The following is a 24,643-nucleotide window of genomic DNA, read 5'->3' as shown; positions in this document are numbered from 1 at the left end:
CAGCCCCTCCCCTATTGATCACATAAGGTCTCAGAAGATAAACGGGGTCGACCCCAGTTTAGTACTTGGATGGGAGACCCCCAAGGAAGTTCAGGGTTGCTACGCAGGGGCAGGCAATGGCAAACCACCTCTGAAGGTCTTTTGCCTTGACAACCTACAGGGTCGCCATAAGCCAGCTCTGACTTGACGGCAAAAAAAAAAAGTGTGCACTTGTAATAAAATTTGCATTGGGGGAGATCATTCTGCCGCCTTCGGGCACGAGGAGAGGCGGGTTATAAATATTTTATTGAATAAAGCATTCATCCATTAGAATAAAAAAAAACTGAAAACATCAACGGAATGATACCTTTGGACGAAGCAAAATATTGCAAAATAGTTGGCAAGCTTATTAAGATTCTTCTTCAGGCTAGATGTTAAAAAAAATAGCAAAAAATCAGAGGGGGGGGGATTGAGGTCATAGTAAAAAGGCCCCAGCGTGGGCTGCGGTGTAACTTCTGAAACAGAAAATGTAAATGCAGAATTAAAATAGCTACTTTCCTTCCATGACTCATGAGATTGTATAGACGTGTAGGTGGGGGTTCATGCACATATAAGTTTGCATGGGGCCTAAAAGAAAGCCGCTTGGATCCTGGTTCAGGCTCCTGTAGGGTTGCCAACTCCGAGCTGGGAAATTCCTGGAGATTAGGAGGTGGAGCCTGGGGAGAGCATGATTTGGGAAGGGGAGGGACCTCTTCTGGATATAATGCCATACAGTCCTCCCTCCAAATAGCCATTTTCTCCAGGGGAACTGATTTCTGTACTCTGGACATCAGTTGTCAAAGGGGGAGATCTCCAGGCCCCCCCACCCGGATGTTGGAAACCAGATTTCTGAGTGGGAACAAAGAGTGTGTCGGGAGGGGAAGACAGCAGGGTTGCCTGCTCTGTGTTGGGAAATACTTGGAAACTTTGGGGGTGGAGCCTGAGGAGAGTGGGGTTTGGGGAGGGGAGGGACTTCAATGCCATAGAGTCCAATTGCCAAAGCGGCCATTTTCTCCAGCGGGACTGATCTCCAGCCACCACCTGGAGTTTGGCAACCCTAGAAGAGAGCCTAGCTGCCAACCCCTAAAATTGCTCCCGGAGGTACCTGCCTTAGGTTGCCCCATGATACAGTTGGACCTCGTCGGGCTGCCCGGGTGTTTGCAAAACCATGTTTGCGGTGCAGCAGAAGGGATAAATGTGAACCCCACCAGAAGCAATGCCCTGCATGTTTCTACTCTTGTGGGCCGCGGGTGCTTTTGCATGTGGAGCATGTTATGGTGGCTGGAAGACACATGCCTTTCTTGTGGCTTTCGGAGCTTTGTGAGCCTGCAGCTGGGGTCTGCCATTCTCCTGGATCAACTGATCTCCAGACTAGAGAGAACAGCTGCCATGAAGAAAATGGCAGCTTCAGAGGGCATCCCATCCCTGCGGAGACCCTTCCCTACCCCAAAGTCCCCCCTCCCCAGGCTCCACCCCCAAATCACCAGGAATTTTCCAACCTGGAATTGTAGGATTGCCAACCTCCAGGTACTGGCTGGAGATCTCCTGCTATTACAACTGACCTCCAGCCAACAGAAAACAGTTCACCTGAAGAAAATGGACACTTTGGCAATCGGACTCTATGGCATTGGAGTCCCTCCCCTCTGGAGTTGCCAGGTCCCTCTTCGCCACCAGTGGGAGGTTTTTGGGGTGGAGCCTGAGGAGGGTGAGGTTTGGGGAGGAAAGGGACTTCAATGCCATAGAATCCAATTGTCAAAGCGGCCATTTTCTCCAGGGGAATTGATCTCTGTTGGTTGGAGATCAGTTGTAATAGTATGAGATCTTCAGCTAGTACCTGGAGCTAGTACCTGGAGGTTGGCAACTCTACTCCCCTCCCCAAACCCTGCCCTCCTCAGGCTCCGCCCCCAAAGCTCCTGTCGGTGGCGAAGAAGTAGCTGGCAACCCTATGGACTTGGCAACCTTCTGTTACTCCTAGACTCTATGGTATACCATTGACTCCAACCTCCAAAGCAGCCATTTCTTTCAGGGGAGCTGATCTCTTCGTGTGGAGATCAGTTGTAATTCCAGGAGATCTCCAGGCACCACCTGGGGATTGGCAACCCTACCAGGAGGAGATGGAAGCCCCATGCCTAGACTGAAGCTCTGCCTTCTTTACTGGAGGGTTAAAGACTGCCGGATTTTCTCAGTGGTTCTCACCAATGCTGTGGTGGAGAGATGCATTAAACCAAAATATCCTGCACTGAATGGGTAATTGGGTCAATCGGATCTTCTGGGAGGACACATGTTTTTAACCCAGCAAGAACGCTGCTGCTTGGTATTCAGTTTACTTTCCAAGTATTTTTAGCTCTAGATATTTTCCCCATTGTTCTTTGGTGCCATTTCCTGTTATCGTTCTGATTCCCCACCCCCCCATGCTTTCCTTTCAGCGTAAATAAAATCGGAATCATTGCAAGTGGGTTTTTAATGGTTTGTTAATTTTTTGATGGTTTCATGCTGCTTTTATTATTTTGCCATGTTTTAAGCTGCGAGCCGCTTTGAGGAGGTGTCGCTAGAGAGGCGGCGATTCTGGAGAAATAAACTGTGCTGCAAACTTACTCCCCACTGTCATGGCTTCCTCCCAGGGAACTCTGGGAGTTCTGATGCGGAGAAGGATCGATCAGTGTGTTTGGGCTTCTCGGTTTCTTGGTGTGGTTTGCCTGGGACTGATCCTGCAGAACCATTCCACAAACTGACATCAGAGGAAAGACAGACCCGTGTTACAAGCTTTCTCACTGTCTACATGTGTTGTTGTTGTTTTTAAAAAAACATGTTTTTCTTCTTTAAAAAAGCTAACAGTAGAATCATAGAATCATTGAGTTGAAAGGGACCACCAGGGTCATCTAGTCCAACCCCCTACACAATGCAGGAAATTCACAATTACCTCCCCCCACACCCCCAGTGACCTCCTACTCCATGCCCAGAAGATGGCAACAAAAAACCCCTCCAGGATCCGTGGCCAATCTGGCCTAGAGGAAAATTGCTCCCTGACCCCCAAAGGGGTGATTGGCATTACCCTGGGCATGTAAGAAAGGGCCACGAAAGCCAAACACTGTCTCAACCCTTCCTGCCCTCCCTCTCGAGAGATGCCTAAGTTCACAGAATCAGCATTGCTAACAGATGGCCATCTAGCCTCTCCTTAAAAACCTCCAATGAAGGAGAGTCCACCACCTCCCAAGGAAGTCTGTTCCACTGAGGAACCGCTCTAATGGTCAGGAAGTTCTTTTTGATGTTTAGCCGAAAACTCTTTTGATTTAATTTCAACCTGTTGGTTCAGGCCCGACCTTCTGGGGCAACAGAAAACAACCTCCACACCAGTAGAGTAAGAAGTTGGTTTTGAATAGTGACGCAGAGTGGAAGTTAAAGAGTTAACTTCCTGCATGGCCCAGAGGCAAATTGAGGCCGCATGGAGGGACCTTGTCTCACCTGGGGGAGGCCAATGCAGATCAAAGCAGAGAGGCCTGGCCTCAGCAGGGAAGCTCTTGAACTGCCAGGATGAGTCTCACTTGGTTTTCTCTGCCCCATCTCCAGGTGCAACGTCAAGAAGGAAGATCGGCGGATTTTGGGGTTGGAGCTGGACACGGCCAACCACGCCCTCTATGTGGCCTTCTCCAGCTGCGTGGCCCGAGTACCGCTCAGCCGCTGCGCCACCTACGGCACCTGCCGAAGGTTAGTGAAGCAGAGGAAGGAAAGATTGTGTCTTAGGAAATCCAGTTGAGGAGGCTACTAAGAAAAGAGCGTTCCCGTCCACCCTTCCAGAGCAGTTTGAAACTGAGGGAGTAGACCAAGAAGGTCTACTCAGAAGTAACTCCCGCCTTATTCAATGGCTCTTAATCCTAGGAAAGTGTCCTTAGGATGGCAGCCAAAGTCCCCTTGCAAGCGTATCATAGAATCATAGAGTTGGAAGGGACCACCAGGGTTATCTAGTCCAACCCCCTGCACAATGCACGAAATTCACAAGTACCTCCCCCCCACACCCACAGTGACCCCCACTCCATGTCCAGAAGATGGTCAAGGTGCCCTCCCTCTCATCATCTGTTTATGGTCATAGAATCAGCACTGCTGACAGATGGCCATCTAACCTCTGTTTAAAAACCTCCAGGGAAGGAGAGCTCACCACCTCCCGAGGAAGCCTGTTTCACTGAGGAGCTGCTCTAACTGTTAGAAAATTCTTCCTAATGTCTAGATGGAAATTCTTTTGATTTAATTTCAACCTGTTGGTTCTGGTCTGACCTTCTGGGGCAACAGAAAACAACTCGGCACCCTCCTCTCTATGACAACCCTCCAAGCGCTTGAAGATGGCTATCGTATCCCCTCTCAGTCTTCTCCTCTTCAGTCTAAACATACCCAGTATGTTTAGTCCAAAATGCATAGTCCAAATGTGTCTTTATGGGACTCGGGAGAGGAAATTTTGCGCCAGGAAAATGTGGCTTTTCCACAATGCTCTCACCATTGCTGGGCTTTCCCAGTTGGGCCCCCACAGTCCCTGGATCTTCCAGATTATCTGAGGGCCACTGGAAATCCTGCAGCTAGACCCGCACAGGCCCGGCTATGGGGTTTTGGCATTTGATTTGGGAGCGACAAACCGGTCCAGTGTTTGTGTCTCTCGAGGGCAGGGTGTGTGTGCATATAAGCAGTGTGTATTTTTATGCGTTGAGGCATGTAGCGCACGAGGTGGGAGCCAAGGTAGCTTTATATGTCCCACAATTAAGCCCTTACAAGGGGCTGGTGCCCGCGGCCGCCAATCAGCTGTTAGCTTCTGCTTCACCCCGTCTGACCTGTTTCCCCCTCCCCACCCTGACTGCGAACAGGTGCTGACTGCCACAGCCCGGGCCATTTCCAGGAAATGCCAACCGGACCGCAGCCCGGCACCCAGCTTTCCGTTTCCTTTAACGGACAATTAAACCACCCTCTCTCTCCCCCCACTTGCTAATCCTACCATAACACGGGCTCAAATTCTTCTGTGCCTGATTCTTCTGCTTGCACATGCTGCGGCAGACAGACGGGGTGTGTGTGTGTGGGGGGGGTGGTAGCTGGAGATCTCCCCCTATTACAACTGATCTCCAGCCAATAGAGATCCGTTCACCCGGAGAAAATGACCGCGTTGGCCATTGGACTCTATGGCGCTGAAGTCCCTCCCCTCCCAAACCTCGCCCTCCTCAGGCTCTGCCAAAAAAAACCTCCCGCCGGTGGCAAAGAGGGACCTGGTAACCCTAGCCATAGAGTCCAGTGGCCAAAGCAGTCATTTTCTCCTGGGGAACTGATTTCTATCACCTGCAGATCGGTTGTAATAGCGGGAGATCTCCAGCCACCACCAGGAGAAATACCCCCAAGATCTCCAGGTGTTTCCCAACCCAGAGCTGGCAACCGTACTCCAGGAGAATGTTGGCAACCCTCTTCCCCACTGCACTGAACCCGGGCCAGATCATAGACTCATAGGATCCTAAAGTTGGAAGGGACCACCAGGGTCATCTAGTCCAACCCCCTGCACAATGCAGGAAATTCACAACTATCTCCCCCACACACACCCCCAGTGACCCCCTACTTCAAGCCCAGAAGATGGCCAAGATGCCCTCCCTCTCATGATTTGCCCAAGGTCATAAAATCAGCATTGCTGACAGATGGCCATCTAGCCTCTGCTAAAAAACCTTCAGGGAAGGAGAGCTCACCACCTCCCAAGATAACCTGTATGGCTGTGGCTTGGGTCTGGTTTTCTGTTCCAGGCCAGTGGGATTCAAGTGAACCAATCTGGCCAGCAGGCATTATAGACTTGGCCTCAGGACCAGGTGCAGCAAACCACAGGTCTGGATTGGCCCACCTTTGGGCCGTTTTCCTGGATCCTGTCCCTGTTTCCACCCATAAAATCTCCAGGTATTTCCCAACCTGGAGCTGTGGTGTAGCAGTTACAATGTCAGACTGGGATCTGGGAAGCTCAGGTTCGAATCCCCACTCGGCCACGGAAGCTTTCTGGGAGACCGTGAGCCGGTTTCAGCCTAACCTACCTCGCAGGGTTGTTGTGATGATAAAACGGGGGAGAGGAGAACGATGGAAGCCACTTTGGGTTCCCACAGAGGAGAAAGGCAGGATGTAAAGAAAGTAAATAAATACACGCCGCTTTCCTGTCCCCTGCAGGCGCTGCCTGGCTTCCCGTGACCCGTATTGTGTCTGGCTGCACACCGGAGCATGTGTTCCATTCAGCAACGAAATCAGGTAAGCCGGAGACCCTGGGAATCGGCGTGCCAAGTTCGTCCTTCCTTCTGTTTTTCTTTCCCCAGCACAAATCTCAGCGATACTGCTCGCGTCCCTTGGAAAATCAAAAGCCCCGACTGGTTTCACAGCATAATAATTATTTTGGCTATCATGTGACCTAGAAACATGGCAGACGTAAAAAATAATAATATAAATGTGGTTCAGGCTGTCTGTGGGGCTCCGCTTGGTTTCTCAAGAGAGAACAGGGGTCTTTCTCCCCCAGATTCATCCAGCGTGGAGTCGTGGTGAAGAGTGGTGGTTTGGAGCGGTGGACTCTGATCTGGAGAACCGGGTTCGATTCCCCACTCCTCCACATGAGCGGCGGACCCTAATCTGGTGAACTGGGTTTGTTTCCCCACTCCTCCACGTGAAGCCAGCTGATCTTGGACTAGTCACAGCTCTCTCGGCCCCACCTACCTCACAGGGTGTCTGTAGATGGCCTGTACAGTCCCTTCCAACTCTATGAGCCAGCATGGTGTAGTGGTTAAGAGCGGTGGTTTGGAGCGGTGGACTATAATCTGGAGAACCGGATTTGATTCCCCTCCACGTGAGCGGTGAAGGCTAATCTGGTGAAATTGATTTGTTTCCCCACTTCTCTGCACGAAGCCAGCTGGGTGACCCTGGGCTAGTCACAGCTCTCTTAGAGCTCTCTCAGCCCCACCGACCTCACAGAGTGTCTGTTGTGGGGAGGGGAAGGGAAGGCGACTGTAAACCGGTTTGATTCTGCCTTAAGTGGTAGAGAAAGTTGGCATATAAAAACCAACTCTCCTTTCCCCTTCTCTGCCACCTCATCCTCCCCACAAGACGCCAAACAACTGGATGCAATTTGCCGCCTGACGCTCAGCCGGTCCCCATGACGGCCTGCCACCCTCACGCCATCCATCACTTGCAGGGCTCCCTCGGCAATACTGGCTGCGGCGGGGAGGGGATCCGGCGCTTCTATCTGGGCCCAAAGCGAGATAATTTTTTCCCTGTCTCTTGTTTCCTGGGCACCAGCCCATCGATTAATTAGCAGGGGTCTCGTCAACCTGGCGAGCCGGTTTTAATGAGATTCCTTCCCTCCCCGCCCCCTTCTCCTAATTTCTCCCGCAGAAGCGGATTTGAGCAAGACGTGGAAAATGCGGCCAAGTACGCGGGGAACTGTCAAGGTGAGCGGCCGCTCCGGAGAGGGCCGGTTCGCAGCTGCGCCGGCCAGGAAGCGGTTTTGCTTTTTTGCGCGGGGTCTCGGTGGGGGAAAACGGAGCCGGCTCGCTGTCCCAGCCCAGCGATAAAACTCGTCTTTCTGAGCTGAACAAAACCATCTCTGTGCTGCTATTTCCTCTCCCCCCCTACCGCCGGCTGCTAACTGACATGTGTGTGAAGAGCTGTTGTGGGGGAGGCGTTGCGCTTTGTCTGCGAACGGAGGAGTGGGAAGAAGATGGGGCCTCGTTCCCGAATCCTTTTGCCACTGGAGTTAGACTGGGGTTGACTGAATTCCCATCTGAGCCCAGGTCCTGCATTAGGGTTGCCAACCTCCAGGTGGGGCCTGGAGATCTCGTAGAATTACAACTGCTCTCTAGACGACAGAGATCAGTTTCCCTGGAGGAAATGGCTGCTTTGGGGGGTGGGCCCTGCCCTTCTGAGGGTCTTCCCCTCCCCAAACTCCACACTCACACATGAAGCTGCCTTCTACTGAAACAGACCCTCGGTCCATCAAAGTCAGTATTGTCTACTCAGAACGGCAGCGGCTCTCCAGGGTTTCAGGCAGAGGTCTTTCCCATCACCTACTTGCCTTTAACTGGAGATGCCGGAGATTGAACCTGGGACCTTCTGCATGAGCACATGAAGCTGCCTTATAGTGAATCAGACCCTTGGTCCATCAAAGTCAGTATTCTCTACTCAGACCAGCAGCGGCTCTCCAGGTCTCAGGCAGAGGTCTTTCACATCACCTACTTGCCTAGTCCCTTTAACTGGAGATGCCGGGGATTGAACCTGGGACCTTCTGCATGCCAAGCAGATGCTCTGCCACTGAGCCACAGTCCCTCCCCAAGTAATGCACTCATGAAGGTGCCTTATAGTAAATCAGACCATTGTTCCATCAAGGTCAGTATTGTCTACTCAACTGGCAGCTGCTCTCCAGGGTCTCAGGCAGCTGCTCTCCAGGGTCTCACCTGCTTGCCTAGTCCCTTTAACTGGAGGGTGCCAGGGACTGAACCAGGGAACTTCTGCTTGCCAAGCAGAGGCTCTACCACTGAGCCACAGCCCCTCACCTCCCTATTCTCTAACCCCAAATCTTCAGGAATTTCCAAACCCGGAGTTGGCAACCCTATCTTGTGGCCAGGCTTGATGCTCTGCTCACAGCCTGGTGGCTGCTGAGAACACAAGCATCTTTTGAGCGTTTGTGCCATAAGAATTGTAACATTCATTTCCCCCTCCTCTCCCTCCACTACTTACTTTGTGCCATGAAGTTCCACATTTCCCAACCTGCCAGTGAGGCGGCAGGGTACGGCAATAAAATCTGGAACATTGCAATGTCATGAAATAAGTTATGATAGTTACCACAAAGTGGAAGAGACGGAGGTAGGTGAACAGATGCCGCATTTGACAACAGGTGCACAGTTAGTTTGGTCCACCGATGCGAAGGAAATTGCATCTGGCTGTGAACAGAGAAAGGACAAACCCAAACCTGGAATTTGAGGAGGGAATATTTCCCAGGAGCTCAGAGCAGAGCATGTAGCCCTTCCCTCTTCCATTTTATCTTCACAGCAGCCCTGCAAGGTAGGTCCGGCTGAAACAGAATTACTGACCCACGGTCACACAGTGAACTTTGTGGCCATGGGTGGTCTCTGAGGTCCCTACAAGTGGGTGCCTTTTTTGGTCTCGATCGAGAGCATTGGTGAGTTTGGCTGGGGAGAATAGTATCAAGTATCAATATTATCAAGTATTCTGGGATAACTCCTTGATTTATTTTAATCTCTGTTCCATTCACATGTGAACTGAATGAGTGAATGAGTAAAAAAGAATCCCTCGATGTGTTCAATTTAAAAAGCCCCTGCATAATCAGGGGATTCTTTCATCTTTCATTTCTGTCTGGGGTAAGCAAATCATGTTAGCAAAGAGCCCTGCTGGATCAGACCAGGGGTCCATCTAGTCCAGCATCCTGGCAGTTGAGGGGAGACATGATAGAGGTCTATAAAATTATGCATGGGATGGAGAGAGTGGACAGGGAGGAGCTTTTCTCCCTCTCTCATAATACTAGAACGCGGGGTCATCTGCTGAAGCTGGAGGGGGAGAGATTCAAAACAGACAAAGGGAAGTATTTCTTCACACAATGCATAGTTAAACTGTGGAACTCCCTGCCCCAGGATGTGGTGATGGCTGCCAACTTGGAAGGCTTTAAGAGGGGAGTGGACATGTTCATGGAGGAGAGGGGTATCCATGGCTACTAGTCAAAATGGATACGAGTCATGGTGCATAGCTATTCTCTCCAAGATCAGAGGAGCAGGCCTGCTATCTGAGGTGCTGTGGAGCACAGGCAGGATGCTGCTGCAGTCGTCTTGCTTATGGGCTTCCTTAGAGGCACCTGGTTGGCCACTGTGTGAACTTGATGGGCCTGGGTCTGATCCAGCAGGGCTTTTCTTATGTTCTTATGTTCTGTCCTGACCCCACCTTAGCTGTCTGTTCTCTAGACTGAAATTCACAACCAAAAACTAGTGCAAGGATTGTAGAATAAGGCCTCAGTTTTGTGTGTGTGTGTGTGAGAGAGAGAGAGAGAAAGAGAGAGAGAGAGAGAGAGGTCCATCATGGAAAACAGATTAACATGGTTCCCCTCCAGATAATGAGGTTTCCCGTCCCAATGGTTCTTCAGGGTATCTGGCTCTTGGGGGCCAAAGTCAAAGGCTTGGCAAGGCTGCTGTAGATTGGGATTCCCGGATCTCCACGGAGCTGCCGCCACCACTGCTGCCTTGACTTTGTTACCTTGTTTGTGGATATCCATCCCGACACTCAGGTGAAAGAAATTTCCATTGCCTAATGGCTATTTCCCCCTTTCCCTGCCGCCCCCCAATTCTGCTGCCAAGTATTGGCTTACCACCCCCCTGCCCCCCAGCTTGCTCCAACTGACCTCCCACCCTGTGTTTCTCCTCCGTTCCCCTTTAGATGTGGTAACGGCAACCGGGAACCACGACGGCACCAGCGACTCCGCGTATGGTCAGTACCGCCTTCCTTCCTTCCTTCCTTCCCGCGGTCTTCCTTCCCCGACGCGCCTCCTTCCACGATTGCTTACCCTCCCTTCGGAAGTACAAGCTCTTCTGCAGTACAAGCAGGGTTGCCAACTCTGGATTGGGGAATTCCTGGAGATTTGGGGGCAGAGCTTGGGAAGGGTGGCGTTTGGTGAGAGGGGAGGAACTCAGCAGCTAAGTGATGCTGTAGAGTCCTTCCTCCAAAGCTGCCATTTTCTCCAGGGGAACTGATCTCTGTAGTCTGGCGATCACTTGTAATTCTGGGGAAACTCCAGCTCCCACCTTGAAGTTGGCAACCCTGACTACGAGGGTAGCAGAAGTCCGCTTTGGCCAGCCCTCCAGTTCCTGCTCGGATGTCAAAGTCTCGAGCGCTTTTACAAAGGGCGGCCATATTGGATCAACCATTTATGGCCGTTCACATTGGGCTTGCCCAGGTCTAACATGGGGATGCAAATGCTGGAGTGGTTTGATTAGGTCCTCTATATTGGGGTGCCCTTTCGGCGGGGTTGTGGTGGTGGTGACAATTTGAGGATCCTGTTAAGTCACAGCAGTTAATGCAAATGTCTGCTGGTTCGGTCTCAGTTATGTGATGTGGGTTGGAGATAAGGAGTGCAAGGCCTTGTGTGTTACCGTGGCAACCAGCCTACTTTTGTCCAGGCCTTGGGCCCCTGCTGTCCAAAGATGGCTACCGACCACGAATAGACCTATAAATATTGGTTCAGTCCATGAAAGTTCACCAGTTTAAGTGGGAGAAAAGTACTTCCTTGAATGTCAAAGGGGAAAAGTGAAACAGAGCTCTCTAATTCCTTGCCGGAGGTAGAGGAATTGTGTATCGCTCTTCGGGTTTCTCACCGATTCCTTATCAAAACTAACCATCATCTCGAAGGACCACTAACCACCATCAACTCCACGCCATTCCTCATTCATCCCACCATTATCCAAGACTCACTAATTTTTGTAAGGGGATGGAGCCCCCCTTCCCCACGGGAGATTTTGTTACAGCTCAAATCACCCCTCCCAATAAAAAATTCTAAAGGTATTCTCCATAATGGCCACCTGTGTTGCTCACAGCCCTTCCCAAGTTTTGAGAGAGGGGGTCTTTATGGATCAAAATTCTCCCCTCACCACTGCCGCCAATAGCCAGTCTTGGCCCAGGCAGGAAAGGATGAAAGGTAAGCGCAAGCAAGATCGGAGTATGTGCATCCTTATGGGACTGGGGGCCTCTAAATTTGTCATCAGCCAGTGATACCACCTTGCATGTGTTAAATTAGGCATGGGGATGTTGTGAGTCCAAACCAGGGAACCATCTTAAGTGCATTTGAAAGGGTAGGCCTTCTTCAGAAACCACGGCAAAGTGCTGAGAAGGTGACATTCTTAAACACACATGAAGTTGCCTTATACTGAATCAGACCCTCCTGGGTCCATCAAAGTCAGTATTGTCTACTCAGACCGGCAATGGCTCTCCAGGGTCTCATGCAGGGGTATTTCACATCACCTACTTGCCTGGTCCCTTTAACTCACTGGTTCCCAACCGGGGGTCCGTGGACCCCCAGGGGTCCACGAGAACTAAATTAAGGTCCGCAAAACAAAGTTATAAACCCATAATAAATTAATATTTTCAATTAAAAGTTCTCTATTATAAAAAAATATATTCAAATATTATTCTAGTTTAATGTTTAACTACCAGTTATGATTAAAGTTTATTTTCAAATTCTCGGAATTTTTTATTTTGAACCTTGGGGTCCCTGCACCGAACAAAAAAGTCCTAGTGGTCCCTGGTCAAAAAAAGGTTGGGAACCACTGCTTTAACTGGAGATGCTGGGGATTGAACCTGGGACCTCCTGCATGCCAAGCAGATGCTCTACCACTGGCCCCTCCCCTAGAATATTCTTGAGCTATACTAGGAAGTGCATTTATTTATATTTATTTAACTTAATTGATACCCTACCTTTTTCTTCAGTGGCCACCCAAAGCAGCTTAAACCATTCTCCTCTCCTTGATTTTATCCTCACAACACCCCTGTGAGGTAGGTCAGGTGGAGGACCAAACTAGACGAGATGGTGTCCCCAGTTCAACCCTGGGGACATGCCCCCATTTTGTAGCAGCGAGTTCCTACAAGAGAATAACTTTTAACAAAGCTGTGGGGGCCCTGATTCTGGTTCAGACCACTGTAGTGGCAGGAGAGGAGGAGGGACTCATGCCTCTCCCCCCGCACTGTTTTTCTTAGCTGAAATGGCACCAGAGGGCATATGGGCAGATAATGTCCCCGATCGCACCATTTTAGGTCAGAAAAACATCATGGAGGGAAGGCAGAGGCCCCTCCTCCTCCTGCATTGTGGTGGTCCTGACCAGAATCAGGGATTTGAACCTGGGTTGCCCAGATGCTAGTCAGTAGGGTCATGCACCATTTTTAAAAGGTATTTTTCGGGTTCGGATTTATCAAACTCAGAAATTTTCAAAAATCTAAAACAGCCGAAGATAAAGCATTCAGCTTTTTCGAATAATCAAAAATTTCCAGGTTTAATAAACTCGAACCCCCAAAATACACAGGGTTCCCTGCCGTCTCCAAGATTGGGGGCTGCAATCTAAGTAACGCCAAAAATTTTGGCATTATTTGGGATCTGCTTTTGGGGCTCCCTTTATTGCTGCCATTTTTTTACCGGTAACCTCCCCCCTCCCCAATTTCTGTTCGTCTTTAGCTGAATGCACGCCCCTACCAGTCAGACACACCTATCTAATCCAGGGTCCCAAATACAGTGTCCACAGGTGCCCTTGTGTCTGCCAACACCTTTCTTGAGGCCCACCAAATGTTTTTAGAAGGTGTGGGGCCAGGCAGGACTTTTGCCCAGCAGGGCTTCTGATTGGCCACTAAACAGATTAAAACAACCTGGTCTCAGTGGCAGCTGCCATGACGGTGTTTGTTTTATTCTCTCTCTTTCCCAGTGCATCTTTTAAATTGTCCCTCTTATTCTCCGCGCTGGAGCTTCCTCTGTTTACGTGGCTCCTCCTCCTGCCGCAGCTATTTTGCGGCACCCACCACTCTGCGCCCAGAGGTGCCCACAGGCTCAAAAAGGTTGGGGACCCCCAGCTCCAACCACTACACTGTCTAATGCACCACGTACACACCTCCTCTTCTTTCCCAGCAAGGGCTGGGGATAGAAGAACCCAGGAGTCCTGATCCACCACCCCACCCCCTTCCCCAGTTGCTTTCTCACTCGACGCAGATGGGAATGCATCGTTGTGCTGGGGGTGCTCGCAGCACATGCAATCAGGGACCACGGGAGCCCTGCCTCGTCCGCCCCCCCTCCCCGAGAAAGGGGAAAGCCGAGCCCATCAGATGCAGGGAAAGAAATTAAAACCCAGGCAAGCCCATTAATTACCCAGCAGGGGAGAATCTCTGAGTTAATGGAAGAGAAGGCGGCGGGAAGAGAGGGGTTGGCCACGTCCTGTTAGCGGCTCCTGGCTTGCTTTGCAGGGATGGTTTGGGAGCCTGAACGTATTTGGGGGGGGAGCAAAAGGAGGGAGAGTCGCCTGGCTGGGTGTGATCCTGACACCCCCCCCCCCAAGCCTCTCCAGTGCTCTGATGCTGTCCCCCCCACACACACACACACACAACAGGTCCTAGCTCCGCTCTCTCAGCCCTCATCTGTAGATTGGAGGGGTCAGCTGTGGGGGAAAGGGGGCCGAGAGCCCCGGGGGTGTCGGTCCTCCCCCGTCCTTCCTGGCCCCTTTCTTTGGCTCCTTGCGAACTTTGGCAGGCTGTCCCCTTGTTTCCTGCTCCTGCCGTAGAGCCGAGAAAGGCTGCTCGGCAGCGTCTGGGATTCATTAGGGGATGTTGCCGGCCGAGCCAAGGCGTTTCGAGGGCCGGCTGACACGCAAGCAACCTGAGCTCGGCGGGGCTTGTGCGACACAGGCCAAATTGCTGGCCCGGCTCAGGTCTTGCTAGCTATGCCGGGGCACGTGGAACAGGGCTTTGAACACATGAAGCTGCCTTACGCTGAATCAGACCCTCGGTCCATCAAAGTCAGTATTGTCTACTCAGACTGGCAGCGGCTCTCCAGGGTCTTAGGCAGAGGTCTTTCATGTCATCTACTTGCCCAGGTCTCTTTAACAGGAGATGCCAGGGATTGAACCTGGGACCTTCTGCATGCCAAGCCGATGCTATACAAACTGCGCCACGGCCCCTTTCCGATACCTTTCCTGTTTGGAGAGTGGTACCCAGAGGAAGCGAGAGTGTCGTCCTCACCTCAGTTGCCCTCCGTTTCCACCTTCGATGGCTAAGGGCCTGTTTCTCATAATACCGTTGGGTTTTCGTTGTGTCTCTACAAACGTGTAAACTCTCCGGCGGGAAGGCCGCAGGTGCTTGCCTGCGGAAATTTTGCGCTCCCGCGGAGTCTCTTTTCCAGTAGGCAGACAGGCCTGCTAAGTCGGCACGTCGACTGTTTTGCACGCAGGGCCTGCCTGTTGAAGAGGGACTCCGTCCAAGTGCAAAGGCCCATGGGAGAGGGCTGGGGTGGCATCAGCATTTGGGGATGTGGGGCAGATGCCAAGGCCCAGGGTTTCTGGCAGGGCCCGCACCACTCACTGGTGAGGGTTCCACCACTCCTGCGTACATGCTGCCCATTGCCACTGAGGAAGGCTACGGGCAGCTGTGAGCGTGGGGCATGGGAGGCTGGTGAGCAGACAAGTGGAGGGCCCACAAACATGGGGGAGGTGTGCGGGTGGGTGGAAGGGAAGGAGGGCAGGAGCAGGGGGGCTGGGGGGGCAGAAGACAGGAGGGGCCCCTGCAAAATCAACAGGCCTCAACAGCGTCATTGAATTCAAGCCCTAGTTGGCTCCCCAGAAGGGGAAACGGGTGATGAACGCATGAACATGTGAAGCTGCCTTATACTGAATCAGACCCTGGGTCCATCCAAGTCAGTATTGTCTACTCAGACTGGCAGCAGCCCTCCAGGGTCTCAGGTAGAGGTCTTTCACGTCATCTACTTGCCTAGTCCCTTTAACTGGAGATGCCAGGGATTGAACCTGGGACCTTCTGCATGCCAAGCAGATGCTCTACCACTGAGCCACAGCCCCTCGCCTAATATTACTTGGTGATATTCTGTGTTTCTGTTTAGAGTCTCCTAGTCTCTCCACAGGTCACCCATTGGGTCGTCCATTGTGTTGCCCTGAGTGTAGGGTTGCCAACTCCACGTTGGGGAATTCCTGGAGATTTTGGGGGTGAAGCCTGAGGATGGTGGGGTTTGGAGAGGGGTTAGGGTACGGTGTCCAACTCCACCCTCCAAAGCCGCCATTTTCTGCAGGGGAACTGATCTTTGTAGTCTGGAAATCAGTTGTAATTCTGGGAGATCTCCAGGCCCCACCTGGAGGTTGGCAACCCTTCCTGAATGATGGGCATGATCCACTGCTTTGCCGTGCCTCGTGGCAGGAGTCCCCTCTGGTTGTCTCCGTTTTGTACAGTGGGGTCTTGGGCACAATTTTTGGGTATTCCCGAGAAACCCCTGGTGGTTGTGGGGGGCTCTTCTCTGCTCCCTCCCCACCAGTGGGGCAGGACCTCTGGCTAATGCCTTCACCCCAATTTCCTACAACCAGCCACCTCTGTCTCCCCCTTCCCATTCCCTGCTGACGTTGTGTTTGTCACCGGTAATGCAGGCGATTTGCAGACGGCCGCCACTGCCACCGCGCCCTTCTCGGAGGCGCCCGCAGGGTCTCCCTCTGCTAGCATGGCGCTTGACGCCCACCCGGCCCCGGGCGCTGGGGACCCACGCTCCACCCTCCACGTGGCTGTGAGCACCCAGGGTAAGACGGGCGGGGCGGCTGGCCTTGACACGCCCCCGTGTGTACAGCACCCACAGAATAACGGCCTGTCCTGGAACCACTAACCCGGCATGGGAAGCAGGGGGTTTGAGACGCTAACCGACGCACTGGCATGTGGACGCATGAACCGGTAGAGGAGCAGCCCCCTCCCTCTTTCTGTCTCCATTGCGTGTTCCCGGGAGACGGTCCAGGCGCGGGTGGCTCCCCGCTCCCGCAGTACACCGAAGACACCTTTTCTGTGCATGACGGGCGAGATATGTGGTTCTCTTGAAGATGTGGATGTGTGGGAGGCAGGTGTGCGCCCATGAGTGTGTGAGTTGCACCGAGCGAGGACTTTGTGGCTAGATTTAAAATTAGAAAGTGTGTGTGTGTGTGTGTGTGTGGGAGAAGATGTATACGTTTCAGATGAGAGGGACGGCGGGGACGGAGGGCGGCTGTCGTCAGGAGGACGCGGGCAGCGGAACAGGCAGGATCTTTGCATATCGAGCAGGGCGTGAGAAGGAAGCGGTTACTCCAGACAGGCAGAACGTGCCCCTGGGCCTAGGGATGCCAACCTCCAGGTGGGACCGGGATATCTCCCCGAATTACAATTATCTGCAGGCTAGAGAGGTCAGTTCCCCTGGAGAAAATGGCTGCTATGCAGGGTAGACTACATGGCATTGTACTCTGCTGAGATCCCCCTCCTCTCCAAAGCCCCCCCAATCCACAAGCTCCACCCCACAAAAAAAATCTCCATGAATTTCCCTATCCAGAGCAGGCAACCCTACTCCGGGCCTTAGTAATTTTGTTTGTTTATTAAATTTTTACCCCACTCTACCCCAGCTATGGGAAGATGACTGGGGAAGGCACTGGCAAACCACCCCGTAAACGTCGGGATGTGACGTCCCCCCATGGGTCAGGAATGACCCGGTGCTTACACAGGGGACCTTTACCTTTACCTTTTTACCCCCCAGCTAAGACCGGGCTCAGAGCGGCTCACATGACTGTAATATGTCTAACATAATCCATTACACATTAAAATACAAATATAATTCACACCATTTTAGAGGAAAATTGAACTCCCAGTTTGAGTGGTAAAAGGCCCTTGCGATGCGGCACTTCCAGGTGTAAATGCATTGTGTGTGTGTGAAGTGCCGTCAAGTCGCTTCCGACTCATGGCGACCCTATGAGTCAACGTCCTCCAAAGTGTCCTATCTTTGACAGCCTTGCTCAGGTCTTGCAAATTGAAGGCTGTGGGCTTCCTTTATTGAGTAAACGCATTGCAAGGGGCTTTGTGGTGTGTTTCAGGGTTGCCTGGTCCTTCTTTGCCACCGGCAGGTTTTTGGGGCAGAGCCTGAGGAGGGGCAGGGTTTGTGCAGGGGAGGGGACTCCAATGCCACAGAGTCCAATGGCCAAGGTGGCCATTTTCTCCAGGGGAAACTGATCTCTGTCGGCTGGAGATCAGTTGTAAGAGCAGGAGATCTCCAGCTACCACCTGGAGGCTGGCAACCCTAATGCGTTTACCTGCGGCGCTTCCGGGTGTAAACCGGCAGTGACGCGCCGTGCTGTGCAGGTGCGCGTTTGCCCGCCGACCCTCAGCTTAGGGTTGCTAACTGCCAGGTAGTAGCTGGAGATCTCCTGCTAATTCAACTGATCCCCAGCTGATAGAGATCAGATCACCTGGAGAAAGATGGCCGCTTTGGCCATTGGACTCTATGGCATTGAAGTCCCTCCCCTCCCCAAACCCCGCCCTCCTCAGGCTCCACCCCAAAAATCTCCCGGCGGCGGCGAAGAGGGACCTGGTAACCCTACCTCAGCTGGTCGGCGGGCATCGGGGTGGATTGGTGGGGGTTTGCCCGCCACCACTGGGCACTTGGCAACCCTAGGCAACAACCACCTTGTCCCCCTATTAAAGCGCTGAAACAGGCCCCCACCCCCCAGTTTGTGAGCTGAAATGGGTTTATATAGAGGGGGTGGTGCGTGTGATGGTATCACACCCACAAATGTACACACCTCATCCCTTCTGGCCTAAACAGCTTTGGCAGGTTTGGGTTCTGTTGCGAAAACTTGCGAAACCTGTTTGAACTGAAGCAGGGGAAGTGGGGATGGCAAAAGAGTTGCACGGCTGACGATGGGAAGCCGAGCCTTTCAACCGCTTTTAACCCTCAAAAGACGATCGTCTGCCTCCCGCTTCTGTACTTCAATCGCGATTTGCTGCCTGGGAGTTCAGAAACGTCCGCCCGGGGACAAAGAAGGGGGCGGGTTGCCTGATCCCGCCCTCCTCGCGGGCCCCCTTTTGAAATCTTTTCTGCAGACTCCTCACAAAGGTACAGCGCGGAGCCCCACTCTAAACTGCAAAGCGTTTAGAAATGAGCTTGCAAAGGATTTGGGGGCTTTTTTCTATCAAGGCAAGGCCGAAAGCACCTTCGGTGGACTCTCGACAGTGCAATCCTAAACCGAGTTACACCTGTCCAGGCCGTTGACAACAAAGGACTTAGAAGGTGTTAGTAAGTCTGCTTAAGATTGCATGGGGAAACAATGTTCTCCTCGTGGACTCTTCTCTTCCAAGTAGCCAAATTCTGTCTACGGACATGTGGGATACGTAAACGGCTGACCGAGATCAATAATCATAGAATCATAGAGTTGGAAGGGACCACCAGGGTCAGCTTGTCCAACCCCCTGCACAATGCAGCCAAGAGGCTGGGCCAGCAGTGGTGCATGCAGAGCTGCGGCAGGCAGCCTCCGCGGGCTCATAAGATCTTTTTTTACTGTCTGCATTTGTTGTGGCACGCCAGTTTGTGAAGGGCTGCTAGGAGTTAGAATCATAGAGCTGGACGGGACCACCAGGGTCATCTAGTCCAACCCCCTGCACAATGCAGGAAATTCACAACTACCTCCCTTCCACGCCCCCAGTGACCCCTACTCCACACCCAGAAGATGGCCAAAAAAAAAACCTCTCCAGGATCCCTGGCCAATTTGGCTTGGAGTTATAGCAAGAGACAGTGTGGAGGTGGAGCCTGGGAAAATCATTAAAATAATCCCCCCCATTTACAGTTCGTAGATTACATTTCCACAGTTGTGGGGCTTGTACACGGCACGTAGCGTGAAGGAGGCAGAAGGGTGGGGGAAGAGGATCCAAAGGGAGCGAGGGAACCGAAAGCCCCGCAGAGTACCTTGAGATTGGCCTGAAGAAGTGATTCATTTTGCTCAGACAACAGACTTCCTGTTTCCTCCGCCAGGCCTGGACAGACGGGGGGGGGGGCTCTTTGTCTGAGGAATGAGTGACTGCCCTTCTGTCCTTGCCTTCTCCCACTACCCAGAGGTGGGGGGGAATCCCATTCCTATAACAGCAGCTCAATGGGATCTTATATGCCAGGTGGTGCCATCAACCTCCAAGCCAGGAAAGTGTTTTGGCCGCCCCTTTCCCACGCCAATCAATCAATCAATCAATCAATCAATCAACCTTTATTCGCATATACTCAGAAACATGATGTAAGCAGTACACAAAATTCACAGTCCATACATTTTCGATTTAAATATGGTTTAGACTTTAGTCCTTATATTGACAACGTCCATCAAAAATTCCGCCACCTTTAAAGTGACTTCAGGAACAGTATCATTCAACAAAAACCCTTTCCCGTGCCTTAAAAGCACTATCGGAGGCTTGTTTTTCTCCAGGTCTGCTGGCCACCTTTAGCAATGGGCATTGCGTTTGTGAACATGCCTTCTAATTTTTGCATTAAAGGCCCAGGAGGTTCCCCCGCCCCCACCCCGTTAAAACAACCCAGCGGGCAAGGAAAACGGAGAGGAAATAAGAGAATCCAACCTTCTTCGGCGTAGGCCATTGTCTCCCAGCTCCACACACCCGCCCCAGTTTTTATGAGATGAAAAATGGTTGTAGCATTAGAGTCACTGCAATGGAGGTGCAGACTTTTTTTCCTGCATAGTGGGTGGGGGGGAAGAATACACTCCTCTTTCTTTTTTTAAAAAAAACCACACACCCAGGGCGACATGACTTTCGAATCCTCGGTTGTGTAAACTCTTGCGGTTTGCTACAATTTGCATCTGTTCCGAGCTTTGTTTGGGGGTGGGGGAGCCAAGTCATTTTTTTTCTTTCCCCCCTCAGAGCCAAGGAATAAATTCTTGTTTTATAGAGGAAGTCGTGGGGGCAGGGGAAGGGGAGGGAAATTACCTTTGTCCAGAAGAGAGTTTTTTTTTTTTTAAAAAAAAAACCCTGCCGCAAACCTGGATTTCCACGAGATGAGGCTATAAATAGAATTCACAAACGATACTCTGAAATCATCTCGTGATGCTTAATTAATTATTGCTGGGGGGAAAAGAAACACTCTGCAAATCCTCCCCCCCCCCAGCATTGATCGAAGGTTAAAAAAGAACTCATAATGAAATCCTTTCAGGTTTGCTTGATGGCTGTTCTCACCTTAAATTGATTTGCATTTTAAAACGCATTATCCCTAAAAACAGTAAGATTACCCATTTTGCAGAGAGAGGTAGAAGGAAGGATGAGAGAGCACGACACGGATTCTTGGATAGCAGCCCCATCAAAGGCTATTCAGTCTTGGAAGATGAACTCCATGCTCAGACGCAGTCTACCTGTGACTATCATAAACAGGGGGAAGCTGACTCCTTTACATTTTGCTTTCCAGAAGCATCTGGCTAGACCACATCTGGAATCAGTATGGTGGGCTAAATTGATGCTTGGCATGATCTGGTATTAACTACTTTTATATTGTTGAAGGCTTTCACTGTCAGAGTTCATTGGTTCTCGTAGGTTATCCGGGCTGTGTAACCGTGGTCTTGGTATTTTCTTTCCTGACGTTTCGCCAGCAGCTGTGGCAGCCATCTTCAGAGGAGTAGCACGCAGTGCTACTCCTCTGAAGATGCCTGCCACAGCTGCTGGCGAAACGTCAGGAAAGAAAATACCAAGACCACGGTTACACAGCCCGGATAACCTACGAGAACCAATAACTCTTTTATATTTATAATATGTACCCTGGCTCCAAGATTTTTTTTAAAGGGGAGGATTAGACAAACTTATGGAGTTTAGTTCTCTCCGTCAGACAATCTAGTATCTAAATGAAAGCTCTGCTAAATAACAGATGAATCATAGAATCATAGAGTTGGAAGGGGCTATAGAGGCCATCTAGTCCAACCCCCTGCTTAATGCAGGATCAGCCTTGAGCATCCCTGACAAGGGCTTCTCCAGCCTCTGCTTAAAGACTGCCAGGGAGGGGGAGCTCAACACTGCCCTAGTTAGCTGATTCCACTGTCGGACAATTCTTACTTTAAAAATCCCCCCCCCAATATCCAGCCGATACTTTTCTACCCACCATTTAAACCCATGATTGCGAGTCCTCTCCTCTGCTGCCAACAGGAACAGCTCCCTGCCCTCCTCTAAGTGACAGCCCTTCAGATACTTAAACCAGAGATACTAGCAACTCTGGTTGGCTGCTGTTGGAAACCAAATTCTGGTCTAGGTTCCTCCTAGGGTTCCCAACTCCAGTTTGGGACTAGGGTTGCCAGGTCCCTCTTCGCCACTGGCAGGAGGTTTTGGGGCAGAGCCTAAGGAGGGCAGGGTTTGGGGGAAGGGAGGGACTTCAATTCCACAGAGTCCAATTGTCCAAGCAGCCATTTTCTCCAGGTGAACTGATCTCTATCAGCTAGAGATCAGTTGTAATAGCGAGACATCACCAGCTAGTAACTGGAGGTTGTAGCAAACAAACGTTAGCGTTTGCTCAAGTAACTGGAGGTTGGCAACCCTTTTTGGGACATTCTTGAAGATTTGGGGGGTGGAGCCTGGGAAGGGTGGGATTTGGGGGGGGAGGAGCTAAGCAGGGTATAATGCCGTAGAGTCCACCTTCCAAAGCAGCCATTTTCTCCAGGGGAACTGATCTCTGTAGTCTGGAGATCAGCTGTAACTCTGGGAGATCTCCAGGCCCCACTTGAGAGTTGGCAAGCATAAGTCCTCCCCACTCCATCTCTGTCCCCACAAGGCCGTGCAACTCCCACACATTCTTGGAAGATGCCAAGCCCTTAGTGGCCTCAAAAGAATGCCATTTTGCCCTCAATTGTTAGCCCCATTGTTTCCAATAGCCCCTCACTGTTGAGTGCATCAGCTCATTTTGAAACTCACAACTCTGGTTGTTTTGTTGCTCTCTGGGCCAGATTTGCAAAAGAAATCACTGGCTTTGTGGGAGTCCGTCCTTCCTGTGTTTTCTCCATGGGAAATGCTCTTTCGTCCGCTCGTTTTGTGACAAAATGATGGAATTTATTTCATTTTATTTTTTTGCAATTCCCAGGTGCTTACAGAATTTCATCCCCAAGAGCTCCCTTTTCTTTTGTGTGAAAAATTGGAGGCATCAATGGAAAACTGTTTTTCCGTGTGCCCTCTGACACCCCCCGGAGAACATGGCCAGGACAAATGGCCTCTCTGAACAACAGGGGTTCTGGGTCAGCTGCGGGGGAATAAAAAAACCCCTCAACATACACACACAACCAATGCCTGCTTATGTACTTGAGTTTTTAAGCCTCTAAGCAACTTAAGCAGAGAGAGATTAGAGATTTTTCCAAAGCGAAGTCTGCAATTCAAAAGCTGGGTCGGCTCTAACGTGGAGTAATCTTGGGCAGACGTCCAGGGGAGAATTTAGTAAAGGGCTGCCAAAGTTAGCAACAGGAAAAGCCTTTCTCCTAAATGCTCTCTCTGCGACCAGCAGCCAGGAAGGAGGGCTTTTTCGGGGACAGAGGAGGGCGGCTTGCTCCTGGCGCCTCTGCTCCTCCGTGGTGCCGAGTTCAAGTCTCTATTCACGACGAGTCAGCCAAGGGGAGGAAGTGGCCAACCTTCAACCCGTCCTCCTGAACTAACATCTCTCTAGCAAAACTAGTTGCCGACCAGGGTTATCGAGCCTGGCAGAGATGTTCAGAGGAAGCGGTTCGCAAAGGTGACCGTCAAAGAGCAGATTAATCGGCTGTCGCGTCCGACTCGGGGTTCCGGCCTCCTGGCACCATTGATGGATGCGGACGCTTGCTGGCGTGTGGCCTGGCTGATGTCTCTGTGGTGTGACTGGCTGTTCCTTTCTCCTTCTTGCATCTCCACCCCCACCCCACCCCAACTGGCACCTTCAGCCGATCACCGTCTGCCGCACGGATTTGCGTCCCTTTCTCGTGCTCGTCTGGCTGCTCTTGTGACTTGCTCCAAACGACCGAGGAGAGGAGGTGGAGGGACTGGATGCGCCCGCGTCTCCTTAACTGTGTTTGCCAGTTACTAACCGCATGGTTTTTGGGGATAGGTGGAAAGGCTTGCTGGGTAGCAAATCTGGCAGATTTATTTTTTTCGCTCCGTTGAAATCCTTGAGACCTCCTGCAGAGATATATTTTCTTGCAGGGGTGGGAAAGTGGGGGAAAGCAATGGAAATACTTCTTCTGTTTTGTTCTGGCTATCCCTCTGGTTCTGGGGGGGGTGTCAATCTGCACCTAGAATCATAGAGTTGGAAGGGACCATAGAGGCCATCTAGTCCAGCCCCCTGCTCAATGCTGGATCAGCCTAGAGCATCCCTGACAAGTGCTTGTCCTGCCTCTGCTTAAAGACTGCCCGTGAGGGGGAGCTCACCACCTCTCTAGGCAACCTATTCCACTGCTGAACTACTCTCACTGTAAAAAATATTTCCCTAATATCCAGCCGGTAACTTTCCTCCCGCAATTTAAACCCATTATTGCGAGTCTTATCCTCTGCTTCCAACAGGAACAGCTCCCTTCCCTCCTCCAAGGGACAACCCTCCAATTACTTCAAGAGAGCAATCCTGTCCCCCCTCAGCCTCCTCTTCTCCAGACTAAACATTCCCAGCTCCCTCAGCCTTTCCTCGTAGGGCTGGGTCTCCAGGCCCACTGCTAAAATCCCCTCATCCAGAGGCAGGCCAGATGCCATGGAGATGGGCTGGATTTGGGGCAACCCACATCCTCCACAGCCAATCCTGAGCCTGGTTCTGATGGATGCATTAGCCATAGGGTTTTCTGGTCGCACTTCTTCTAAGTCCACCAAACCTGGAGTTGGGTGGGAGACATCCCCCTCCCCAGGGAAGACTCCTCCTGGCTGTCAGTCCCCCGATGAAGTTTTGAAGGTTTCTTCTCTCCGCATCGCAGTCCCAAACCTCTTCTCACTATGTCAATTTTGATGTGTTTATTAAAATGTTTGTCTTCCGCCTTTTCCACCAACTGCAATGGTTCAGTAAGAACATAAAGAACATATCATAAGAACATAAAGAAAGGCCCTGCTGGATCAGACCAAGGTCCATCAAGTCCAGCCGTCTGTT

At 51.5% G+C, this 24,643-nt stretch overlaps 1 protein-coding gene across 1 annotated transcript in view; it reads left to right on the top strand.

The window, feature by feature from the left end:
- SEMA6C (semaphorin 6C) overlaps nucleotides 1-24,643 on the top strand; it is a 54,131-nt gene that overhangs the window by 23,782 nt on the left and 5,706 nt on the right. The window contains exons 13-17 of the mRNA XM_056852473.1: nucleotides 3,586-3,723; nucleotides 6,187-6,264; nucleotides 7,396-7,451; nucleotides 10,441-10,491; nucleotides 16,176-16,322. Of these exons, the coding sequence (XP_056708451.1) occupies nucleotides 3,586-3,723; nucleotides 6,187-6,264; nucleotides 7,396-7,451; nucleotides 10,441-10,491; nucleotides 16,176-16,322 (470 nt within the window). The remainder of the gene's footprint in view (nucleotides 1-3,585; nucleotides 3,724-6,186; nucleotides 6,265-7,395; nucleotides 7,452-10,440; nucleotides 10,492-16,175; nucleotides 16,323-24,643) is intronic.

This window comes from Euleptes europaea, chromosome 7, assembly GCF_029931775.1.
Source record: "Euleptes europaea isolate rEulEur1 chromosome 7, rEulEur1.hap1, whole genome shotgun sequence".
Taxonomy (NCBI): Eukaryota; Metazoa; Chordata; class Lepidosauria; order Squamata; family Sphaerodactylidae; genus Euleptes; species Euleptes europaea.
The sequence above is the reverse complement of the archived record's forward strand: the minus strand, read 5'-3'. Positions and strand labels throughout refer to the sequence as shown.